Source organism: Carassius auratus, chromosome 49 (assembly GCF_003368295.1).
Source record: "Carassius auratus strain Wakin chromosome 49, ASM336829v1, whole genome shotgun sequence".
NCBI lineage: Eukaryota > Metazoa > Chordata > Actinopteri > Cypriniformes > Cyprinidae > Carassius > Carassius auratus.
In genome coordinates, this window is record NC_039291.1 from 10,072,430 (window position 1) to 10,084,569 (window position 12,140).

A 12,140-nucleotide genomic window follows, 5' to 3' on the forward strand; every position below is an offset into this window, starting at 1 on the left:
CAGTCTTATAAGTAAATATGATATTCACAAAGTTATACATGTACACATTTACATTTTATTTTTTAACTATAATATTTTCCAATTATTTTTCTTAGCAGCTGATGTCACCAAAGCTGTTATTGTAATAGATTATATAATATTTTATAATTATATATTATATAATAATATTGTAAAATATCTCTCATTTCGCCTTTAGGTGAATTTTGCTTTTGAGGTTGTTTAGACTATTTTATGATTCAATGGTCATTAGACTCCAAGGTGTAAAATAATTCATACTCTATCTCTAGTATGTAACCATAGAAACATCTGTAGTATGACTGTGTGGTGTGGTGCTTTTTGCCTGGTAACAAAAAAATCTTCATGAAAGCAGGTGGGTGGAAGTTATTACTGCTCTTATTCCAAAACAAACTCTCCCAGAGTCTTGTGTTACCATAGGAAGGTTTATTTAGTGAAAAAGGCCATCAGATTGTGCATTATCCCACTTAATGCATAGATGCTTGGCAAATTAATAAATAAATGGGCATGAAATGCTTATTATAATTTAATTTATTATATTTTATACACTACCGTTTAAAGGTTTGGGGCTAGTACGTTTTTTTAAATGTTTTTAATGAAGTCTTTTTTTTTATTTGATCAAAAATACAGTAAAAACAGCAATGCTGTATGTATATATAAATAATAATATACCAGCATTATATCACCAACTGCTCCTTCTACTCAGCAGCAGCTTTGGAAAACCCCATATCAGTTGACAAGTACTATTTTTGACATGTGTTCCACATATATGTTTCTTTCAGTGGTGACCTGATTTTACCTCTACAACCTCAGGATATCCAATAATGCTGCACTACTCTCACTCGGAACGTAACCTAAAGGCACAGTGAAATCCTCTCAGCAAAGTCTGAACACTAATCCCGGCTGCAGTCGGCTTGCAGGAACAACGCTGGGATTGGGATTACAGCCCAAGCTCTGCCTCGTGTTTACTGGTCAGCACCAGATTAACAGATGACACGCGCACTCAAACGTTACTAACCTGCAGGCATATGGCCAGGTTCACTCTACATCCGAAGGAAGTGCTGACAGCTCGCGGGTGCAAGCCCAGGTCCTTAAAAAGCTTGGAGAAGGACTGGGTGAGGGCTATCCTGGGCCTTTCCTCGGCTACAACCACACACGTCCTTACGCGGGACAGGTCAAGTCCACGGGACTTAGAGACAGGACAGAGAAAGAGAGCAAATGAGTCATCAGACTTGAAATTTTAAAAGTGTAACAAAAACTACTGCCGTTTAAAAGTAAGAAGAGACATATATGCTGTACATATACATTCACATTAGGTATAGAAAATAATCACCCCCAAATATGTCAAAAAAAAGTTGGATTTTTTTATATAACATTAACATTTAAATATTAATATATATAATTAATATAATATAATTTCTAATGTTTTTATATTAAAATATTGTTTATTTAATAATTTTAAATGATTATTTCTTATCAGCTAATGTCAGAGGCTTTTATTATTATAATACATTACATAATATTATATAATTATAATCATGACCATAATGAGTCAGAAATATAATATAATATAATATAATATAATATAATATAATACAGTTTATTATTGCCATAGTACAAGTGGAAAGAAAATTCTGCTGTGCATTACCTGAATATTTTCATACACACCCATATTCATAAAAATAAATAATAAAAAATAAATACATGTTTACACCAACACAGTGTATCAATAATTAAAAGGAAATGCTCATGTGGCAGCAGAGAGAAAGTGCTTGTTCAGTTCGATTATTGGGATTATAATATTATTATAGAATATAATAACTTTTTTCTTTAAAATAACATGCACTAAAAGTAAATTGGGTCAGTTTATACATTATATATATTTATTATAATGTTTTACTTTAAGCTTCATTAAAAAAAAAAAAAAAAAAAAAACTGAGGGAGTTGGAATGACAAAATCTGAGTAAAAGAAAACATTTTCACAGTTCTACCTCATTATACCAAAAAATATCCCATTTTTCCTCCTCATTGATTGTTGTGATGTTAATAAACTGTACTCGGCTCCAGACTGCAGTATGGCACTGACTAAATCAGAGTAAATAAAACAAGACTTTACAAGACAGACTCGCCAGGAGGCACGGACGGCCTTTCCTTCACTAACTCAGAACAGACCTTAATTACACACAGTCACAGACGCAAGACCACCAACAATCACCTTCTTTCTGACACTGCTGCAAATATAACATGAAATCTTAGAGCTTCCTCAAGAAGAAAAACAAGTGAATGATTGACAGTTTCGAGAGAATCTGGTACCTTGAGAGATTCGGTCTGCAGGCCCAACCCCTTGGTGCAAAGCTCCATGACGGAGTATGAACAGAACGTGTCTCTGACCCGAAACTGACTGACAGCCAGCAGCCACAGAGCAGGGTTCACCTCCAGCTCGGACGGGGGAATCAAGATGGACTGATGGCCTGAATACACACTTCACCCAGTGGGAAGAGACGGAAGAAAACACAACGTTACCAACACACAACACAAGAGCAGTGGAACCTACCCACCCTGACAAATAAGACACATTGGGAGAACAACACATCAGTCAAGCGAGACAGGAGCTGAGCACACACTTTTACACTAGAGAAGCCCAGCACAGCAGAAAAACACACACCCGTGTGAGCGCAGCACAAAACCAAGATTTTTCAAGGCAGCAGTCTATTGAGAAACTGGTTCAATACTTGAGCGTTTCAGCCATCAGTGTTTCAATGACAGGGAAATATAAAATACTCCAAAGATGAATTGTAACTTTATGACTGAATTGTTACATATCCAAACAATTGAAAGAAATAGTCCAGGTTCAAAACGACAGCATTTGGGGCATGCTAATGATTACCGTATTTTGAGCTGTTCCTCAGTTCTAATTACAATCATCATTACAGTAACTGACTCATAACAATAATAATAAAAAAAATAACTTTTAGTTTTGTGAGAGCACTATTCATTCTTCTGGGCAAAAATCTTTTATTTAAGTTACAAGAGGTGAAAACTGCATATAACTTTAGACAGCCAAGATAAGTAAGAGATTAAAACGTCATGTATATAAAGTATATATGATTAAGTCTTGTAAAAAGAAACTTTGCATGTTCAAAGTATAGGGTGACGGCTTACAGGTTGAAAGATATTTAACAAAGTGCAAACTCTAATAAGATACAATATTACATGTTTTATTTATTTTTTTATTCTCTGAATTAGTTTTTACTGTTTATATTACACTGTATTTGTTTTTCTTTAAAGAACTTAAGTAAAGGTTCTCCAAAAATATATAATTCTAAGAATAAATAGTTTATTTAAATTCAAAATATATTATTCTAAGAATAAATAGTTTATTTAAATTCAAAATTATATATATATTAACATTTATTTTGTGCAGTGGCTTGCCCTACAGACTCCTATTCTAACTGTAAATACAATTATTGCTTGTTTTTACAAACTGAGGGATGAAAATAATTTTCTTAAACTTAAAAAAAAGACAAATCAACAATATTGTAGACGCAGCCTGAACGAATTCATAAAGATCCATTGTTTCAGGTTGAAATTTTGTTACACATGTTTTTTTTTCCATGCTGTAAATTCAGACTTGGTGTGACCAGGTCTTCAATCTGCTCTATTAGAATAATTGTGATTGCGTCAGGCGGCGTCTCTCACCTGCAGAGGCACCAGAGGACAAAGCCGAGGCCACAGTACGGATCCAGGCAGATGGCTACCTCACGAGAGGGATACAACTCACACTGGAGCTTTATAGAACGGCAAAAGGCACTGGTGGCTGTGTGGGACATCTGAGAAGACATAAAAATATATAACAAATGAAAATACATATATAATTAAAACTGTTAGCTAAAACTAAAACCACATAAAAAAATTTTTTGACTAGTTATTTTGTGGGCTGCCATGTGGAAATGCTAGTAAATATAAGTGTATGGGGCAGAACAGATCAGTTCTTAGTCAAAAGATCAGAAGAACTACACAATACTGGGTGGTCTCTGCAAACACTTGTGGCTCCTATGACATAATAGTGTCTGCGTGCTCAAAACCTGGTTTTCATCTCTAAAAAATGAAAGAAGAAAAGTTCCTCTGTGCATTCGACACCTGATCTCACCAGCTGAGAGGATTTGATGTCTGTGAGATGAGTTTCCAAACGTTTTCTTCCTGTTTTTTTGTGTTGGGGAAACAAAGAGCAGGGGTTTCTTATTACACACAACAGGGGATGATTAACATTCACCTTTACTCCTGCAAGCATCCCAGTAGTGGAGACGCTGAAGTCCAAGTAAGCCAGCGTGTCTGGATTGGAGGGTTTGTAGAGCTGAGGGGGCTTCTTCTTTGGCAGATCATCTGGAAAACATGTTAGATATTAAATTAATGCTCATTTAGACATTTTTAAGAAGCCACCTGACCTGACCCACTCTCACCTGTGTCCAGAACAGGAGGCCATGCCCTGACGTCCACAGCGGCAGACGCTTCCTTTGACTTCAGGAGCTTGGAAATGACCTGTGAGGTCATCACACAAGACGATCGGCTCACCTGAACACAAATTTATACATTAGCGCCCATTTTTTTAACATATCATAAACTACATAAGGAAGGACTTGAGGAAAACACCCACTTCCACAATCATTTTCACAGTGGGCAGGGTAGTGGCAATGTTCTGCGGATGAGGGGGTCGCACTGTAATTGGTACACAGCCGGCATACAGGCAACCGTAAAAGGCAGCAATCAAATCGATACCTGTAAATTAAAAATGCATATAAATATACAAGTAGATTTAAACTTTAATCCTAATTTAGTGGTCTCAAATTATCAGTTTAAATAACTTCAATGGATGTGCACAAGGATGTGCGATGTAGTCGTAGTTGATCCGTTATTCATTAAATGTACGGGCCAGCTGATCCCCAGCCCTTGACGAATGTGATTCGTGGATTGCACAGCTTAACCATCATAGAGTGAAAGTTTATCATTTACATGTGTTTAAGTCCTGTCAGTTTAACATGGCAGAGAGAGAGAGAGAGAGAGAGAGAGCGAGAGCGCACGAGATAGAGAGAGAGCGCGAGAGAGAGAGTGCGAGAAAGAGCGCGCGTGAGAGAGAGAGAGAGCGAGCCCCGGCCGCACTCTCACCATCTTCAAACAACACGAGCGCTGTCTTGCTCTCTCTCCCTCGCGCATATTAATCAATTGACACGATGGTGTCGATGTTTAAATCATTTAAAATGAGAATTTAAGTGTGCTCACCCCATTTTTGTTTGTAAGAAAAAATTTGATTAAATTTCATATCGCAATATATGTCACAGAAAAATTAAATATCGCAATGTCATTTTCCCAAAAATCGTGCAGCCCTAGTTGACAGTACTCATTGACTTCTATAGTATGGAAAAAGAATACTATGGCTAACGTCAACTGTTTGGTTCCCAACATTCTTCAAAATATCTTCGTGTGTTCAACAGAAGAAAGACACTCATATAGGTGTGAACAACTTGAGGGGGAGTAAATGACATTTAAAATTTTTGGGTGAACTATCCCTTTAAATCATTTCTGACCATTATATCCAAGCCAGATTGTGATGTGTCTGCTGTCCTTTCTGAATATAATATTAGGGACATCTTCAATGCACTAAACTGTTCTTCTGTTCACCTGATGCCACATAATTTGAGACCCCTGGTTTAAATGAGTATAATAGTATGAATATAGTTGGACTTATCACAGATTTAAAGTTGTAGATTTGTAGCTGATGGTGTCGTACCAGGCGGGTACACCAGCGCAACATGATCACCGTCCTGCAGGTGGCCTCGCTCCATCAACATGGCTGCGATCTTCTCCGCCCGCTTATGCAACTGAAGACACGTCAGTGAGCTCAGGACTGCTCCCTATGTTCACACACATACACAAACATATCAGTTGCCTCAGTTCAGGATGAGTTATCACAACTTTTCTATGGAGGGCATGTGGTGTTCAAAATAGACCGAGATGATAAATGGCCACATATTTAAAAAATGTATCCCTAGAAAAAACCAGGGTAACATCATTTATGAAACCAAATCCTGCCCCCTAGAGCAGGGAAACAGTGCAGAAACTAAGACATTTTTGCCAAGTACTGGATCACACTTGAAAACAAGGTTAATCTTTAGCTTACACTTTCTTAACCCAGAATGCTAGTGCTATTCTTTAATTACAAGGAGTTTTCATTAATTAAATTAAATATACTTAAAAAATGATAAAGATATAGATATAGATATATACATACACACACACACACACACATATTTAAAAGAAAATATAGAGTATCAAATACACATCATACCTTTGAGCTGAGGAGGGTGAAGAGCACGTGATCTGGGGTGGTCTGGGCTCTCCACTGCAACACCTCAGACAGGAAGAGGAACTATGGGTGGAAAAAGGAAGTCTGAGATGATTATTACAAAATCCAAGAGATTTAAGTATTTAATGGAGATTATATAATATTCCCAAAAGAGCCATATCAGAATTCACAAGTTGAATCAGAAAATGTTAATACACAGTTTGTTTTATTTGTTTGCATACAAGTAAGTTGGTGTTAAACAAGCCTGATATAATTTATTGTTTTATCAAATGCAATATTATAAAAGTAACATGACATTTAAAGAGTAACTGTTAAACACAAAAGATGCTTTTTTTTGCAATTAGTAAGACCTGTTAAAAGTCGTTAGCAAGTGGCGCTGGTGTTATCTGAAGGCTCAAAGTGAATGCAGTCATGTGTTACCTCATCTCCCAGAGTTATTCTCACATCGGATTGAATTCCTCCTCTTAAAAGAATGAAATAAAACCATTTCCATTCACTCAATGGGCCCGATTTTCATAGGCATGAATGGATGGAAGCAACACAAAACAACAACAACACAAGCTGGGGGGTGTAAAAATGGAATAGTCATGTACGGCTGTGTTTCTTTGAGCGGCGCAGATGGCGGAGATAACATTTGTCGATGTCAGAAGGGTGTGAAGGAATGAGAAAAAGAGAGAGGATGAGGAAGGCATGCAGTTAACAACTGTTGCGGCACTGTGTGTCTGTGTATTTTAGGGTCTGTGCACATGTTTGTGTATGTGGTTTCTGTGTGCGGCCGACAGCTGTGTGTGTGTGTTAAGGTTACGGTTTTGTGCACAGCAGACACTGATGGAATAATGGCTGCCATCTTTCAGCCTGAGAGGGCAGCGGAATGGATTGTATTTGCGTTGAGGTGGTTGACTGACAGCACAGCAAAACCAAAGACTCAACACAAAACAGCACAAAAAATAACCAAACCAGCCCTCCCAAACAGATCCCAGCATGCAATCATTATTCTAATGGAGTGCTTTACATTTTTAAGTGGCAAAAAAGGCATGTTTTAGAAGCACAAAATTGTTAAGTTCTGGTTCGGTGACATAATGTTTTAACAGTTTCCCGGAATGCTCTCTGTAGGGGTCGGGTATGAAACAATGCTAGCTGAGAGAAAGAGGTCTGACAAGCTGTCAGGGGTCAGTTCCTCTACCACAAATCCAGTTGGGACAATTACTGCATGCCACACAGGGTCCAAAATGAACACTCAGCAGGTGCCAAATGTGTTTTATAAGTTGGCCGGTAACTTTTATAAGGGACTGCAACATATTTAAGTCAAACTGTAAGATTGATTATCTGACTCTCACTGATGTAAGAGACACAGGCGTTTCAAATCCACACCAACAAACATCTGTTGTGACTCATCCATTGTCAAGTAACTTGGAAAATGTACTATCAGAGGCCTAAAGTTATCCATGTGGCAATATATGTGGAATATTCCTAACATTAAGCCACAAAAATGAAAACTCGGGGAAGAAAATCACAATCTGGCTACACGTTTTTATGACAGGTGCAAGAGAATTAGTCATCTCATATTTTATGCTTTTATTTTATTTTGAAAAAACGACTAGAGGAAAACAACTACCGTATTTTTCGGACTATACGTCGCATCTGAGTATAAGTCGCATCAGTCCGAAAATACGTCATGATGAGGAAAAAAACATAAGTCGCACTGGACTATAAGTCGCATTTATTTAGAACCAAGAGAAAACATTACCGTTACCTGCCGTGAGAGGGCGCTCTATGTTGCTCAGTGTAGACTACAGGAGAACTGAGCAGCATAGAGCGCCCTCTCACGGCTGTAGATGGTAATGTTTTCTCTTGGTTCATGTCAAATTACTTTTGATAAATAAGTCGCACCTGACTATAAGTCGCAAGACCAGCCAAACTATGAAGTGCGACTTATAGTCCGGAAAATACGGTAAAAAAAAAAAAAGGAAGAAAAAATAAAATTCCACGGCCTATTTTTTTTTTTTTTAATGGCAAGTATAATATCTTAACTTGTAAATATTCTCATTCACTGGCACTTTTTCTCAGTTTTGGACCCAGGTGCTACATCTCCTCTGAGAGCCATTATAAAGCACCCTAAGGCAGATTATATCTCAGAACCAGTTATTCAAATGAACTGAAACAATGGCTTTAAACACAAATATGTGCTTATTTTTGTGTCTATTCTTGGCCGGTTGGGACTCCATTTGCTTGAGGTGAGGAATGAATGAGAGGGAAGGGAGAGTGAACGATGAATGAAAATCGAGGCCCCATGTTACCACACACACACCTTTCTTGCCTGATCATTGTCTTCGATCTGCCCCAGATCTCTGCCGCTGGCCTGAGCGATCCTCTTCCCTGAGACCAGGTTTCCTACCATCACAGAGGCGGGTCCAATCTCTGCAGAAGCGAGCACAGGAAGATCATCACAAACAAACAGACAGCACCACGCACACAGCATTTCTGATGGTTCTAATTTTGTACGACATCTGAGGTGACCTTGCTGCAGACAGACCTGGCTGTTTCTGTCTGGGTTTGGGCAGGTTGGTGACGCAGGTGTGAGGGCACATTAGGACGTTACAGGGATGTAGGGAGCCTTCCAAAAACAGCTGCTTGGTCTCCGACAGGTGGATCCCTCCCAGAGGAGTCTTGGGAAGGGTGTTAGCGGGCACCAAAGCCAAACAAAACACCCCGACGTTGTGGATACTGTCTATCGCCTGCAGAAAGAGATGTATTGGATTGTCAGGTGTGGTTTAAAAACAGAGTTCGTAAGGAGCTGAGAACAGGCTGCCAGCTGAGAACAGATGCAGCAACTGACCTTTACCGATGCCTCATGGAGAACCAAACTACCAAATGGGAATTCAGGAAGTGGAAGGAAAAAATACTATATTTGCAAGATTAATGACCCACAACAAAAGAGTGGAATGAAACCGTCTGGGTGGAAATGAAGGCCAGCCTGTGAGCCTGAGTGCGTCTGGTTATTTTTGCATGCCGGTAAAGACATGTAAAGTGCTGACAGAAAGTATGCAGGTCAGCAGTAGCACGATCTGAAATTCAGTTTGGATGGTGACTGGGCTTATGCAGCGATTAAGGTGACTCCCATCAGACAGGAAGGGAATAGCAATTCGCCACTGCCCAAATCGATAAGCAAGGGTGGGTACAAAAAGGACAAACACCTGCAGCACACGACTCATCCACTGGAAGCTGTCCTCTTCTGTGGAGTCCGGCCGCTGTTCAGCTACAACCACAATTCTCTCGTCATGCAGGACCGTCACAGAAAATACCGCTATCCTGAAGATAGAGATACCGAATAGAGATTTAGACCCTCAAAAATCCAGCTCTGGACCAACCCATTAAAAATCTCAAACCATGACTTGCTTATGTTGGTAAACAGAATATAAATTCATTAAGCGTTATTATTATTATTATTATTATAAATATTTAAATTAACAATAATAATTATACAAATTAAACAACTGTTACTAATTACATAATTAAATTTAGAATTACAATAATCAACAAACATAGTTTACAAAAAAAAGAATACGTTTTTAAAGATCAACAAGATCGCAAAAAAAGTAATTCATAACATTGTAACACTAAATTATAATTACATTTATTGCATATATTTGAAGCAACATTTAAAGTCAATTATTTTGTGGAATCGTTCAAACAAATGAAAATGTGCTAGAGTGCTATTTTAGTATCACTTGATTGAATATTATTGGTTTTGCATTCGATTTTTATTTTTTACTGTTTTCAGTTTTTTTAGTTTTCAATTCATTTTTGAGTTTTAGTTAAAGGTTTAGTAATTTTGTTATGCTTTTGTCATTTTCATTAGTTTTTTTTCTTAGGTCTATAGAATATTTTTTGAAGTTAGAATTTGTTTAGTTTTAGTTATTTTAGTACTTCAATTTAAACTAAAAGAGAAATGTTGCCTTGGAATCTAGTGTGTAAATGCGTAAGAAAACTGATAAACAAAACCCGAGGTAATTTCACAGAAGCAACTAAAACAGAACAACTCACAACACAACACACAGGGCACACGCTCTCATTTCTACCACCTCAGCAGGTGTTGAGTCCATTTAATTTGCACTCTGCATGTCCACAGCAAATAAGCTCAAGTGCTATATATATCACCTCTTCTTTGATGACGAAGAAGAATACGCTATGTTTGTTTGGTTGTTTTTGTTGTGTTCTCACCTGCCCCTGTACACAAACTTCATGGGCTCCACTGCCAGCGCTGTTGCGACGATATCGTCAGCGTTGTGTCTCCGTCCGCTCACCACCATCAGCCCGTCCATCTTTCCAGAAACAAACACCAGCCCACCTGGGCCTATGAAGCCCAGCAGCCCTGTCCGAGTGAAGGGGTACTCGCTGATAAGAGCCCCCGAACTGCTCATGGGGAAAACCTGATTCCAAAACAAAAGCCAACATTTTTGATATAACTATCCATTTGTAAATTTAAAACGGTATAAAAATGTGGAAATTATCTGTAGAATCTTGGCTGTGGGGTTACTTCTCATCCACTGTACATTACGGTGAAATGTTCAGTGATTGGTTAAAAAAGGGGATTTTAAATTCATATTAAACTTCTAGAATTAAAGTGGCACAACAGATTTTCACCAGTGTTCATTTTGACAGGGGTGCACATTTTGAATGTCCGGTCGTCCTCAAATAACATAATAGTCCCGTCTTGTCATGTTAACAAAGACGCGTCATAAATTTCGTCATAGTTTTTATCATCAGATATTAGTTTTAGCTCGTCAACGTCTCGACACATATAAAGTGTTCGTGGATAAATATTTTTGCTTGAATACTTGTGTGTCGTAGTCATATTTATGACAGTCTATTTTCACCTTTGCGAGGAAAAAGTACTTCGCACAGTTGCAACATTTTATCTTACAACTGCAAATTCATATCTGACAACTGTGACAATTGCAACTTATTCTCTCACAACTGCAACTTTGTTTCTTGTACAGTAATTGCCACAAATGCAACTTTATATCACACGATTCTGGTGTTTTATCACAAAATTGCTTTTTCATATCTCCCAGGCTGCAATTGCAACTTAATATCTCAAAATTGCGACTTTGTTTCTCATTGAAATAAACAACTGCAGCTGTTTCTCATAATTGTAAAATTTTATCCCACAAATGCAAGTTGCTATCTTACAATCAGGGATTCATATCTCATAGTATGACTTTATATCTCACATTTGTGATTTCATTTTTTATTAATTTCTTGAACTTAATCTCACAATCACCTGTTTTACTTTTTTTTTTACTTTAGGTGAAAACAGCCTTCAGATAACACTCTGTGCAAACTGACCTTGAGAAAATGCCATTTTCATTATTTCAGAGCAATTTAACAAAAAAGCCTTTGGAAAAGACTTTGATCAGAGCACTTTAGCATCTGTTCGAGCAGAGGTCTGGGGATTCTGGGTAGGAGAATCCACCTAACTACAGCCAAATCGATCTTGCTCTGATAGGACACAAACCTCAAAGGTGTTTTTTGTCATGCCAGAGAGCCCATAATATGACATTCCCGTGGCGATGGAACACACACACAGCTCTCCGATCTCATCTGTTCGGCACAGCTGAGGAACTCCCTCTGGTTTGACCACACACATCAGAGCTGCACATACACAACATCAATAAACACATTACGCACTTTATGAAGCAATAAATACAGCACGCAGAGAGAGGCGTACACATTACACAAGGCTCTCCTTTGATGGTTTTAA

General features: G+C 38.0%; 1 protein-coding gene across 9 annotated transcripts in view; it reads right to left on the reverse strand.

Annotated features, from left to right (window-relative positions):
* The window catches only part of LOC113066150 (disco-interacting protein 2 homolog C-like), a 100,679-nt gene that overhangs the window by 8,091 nt on the left and 80,448 nt on the right, over positions 1-12,140 (reverse strand). For 5 of the 9 annotated variants that reach the window (XM_026237849.1, XM_026237844.1, XM_026237843.1 and 2 more), the window contains 13 exons: positions 11,895-12,031; positions 10,598-10,806; positions 9,571-9,685; positions 8,910-9,111; positions 8,685-8,794; positions 6,359-6,439; positions 5,801-5,924; positions 4,670-4,791; positions 4,476-4,587; positions 4,289-4,398; positions 3,715-3,845; positions 2,329-2,497; positions 1,034-1,204 (listed from right to left, as the gene is read on the reverse strand). In XM_026237849.1, coding sequence (XP_026093634.1) covers positions 1,034-1,204; positions 2,329-2,497; positions 3,715-3,845; positions 4,289-4,398; positions 4,476-4,587; positions 4,670-4,791; positions 5,801-5,924; positions 6,359-6,439; positions 8,685-8,794; positions 8,910-9,111; positions 9,571-9,685; positions 10,598-10,806; positions 11,895-12,031 — 1,793 coding nt within the window. The remainder of the gene's footprint in view (positions 1-1,033; positions 1,205-2,328; positions 2,498-3,714; positions 3,846-4,288; positions 4,399-4,475; positions 4,588-4,669; positions 4,792-5,800; positions 5,925-6,358; positions 6,440-8,684; positions 8,795-8,909; positions 9,112-9,570; positions 9,686-10,597; positions 10,807-11,894; positions 12,032-12,140) is intronic. The other 4 variants (XM_026237848.1, XM_026237846.1, XM_026237842.1 and 1 more) reach the window with 1 other exon arrangement.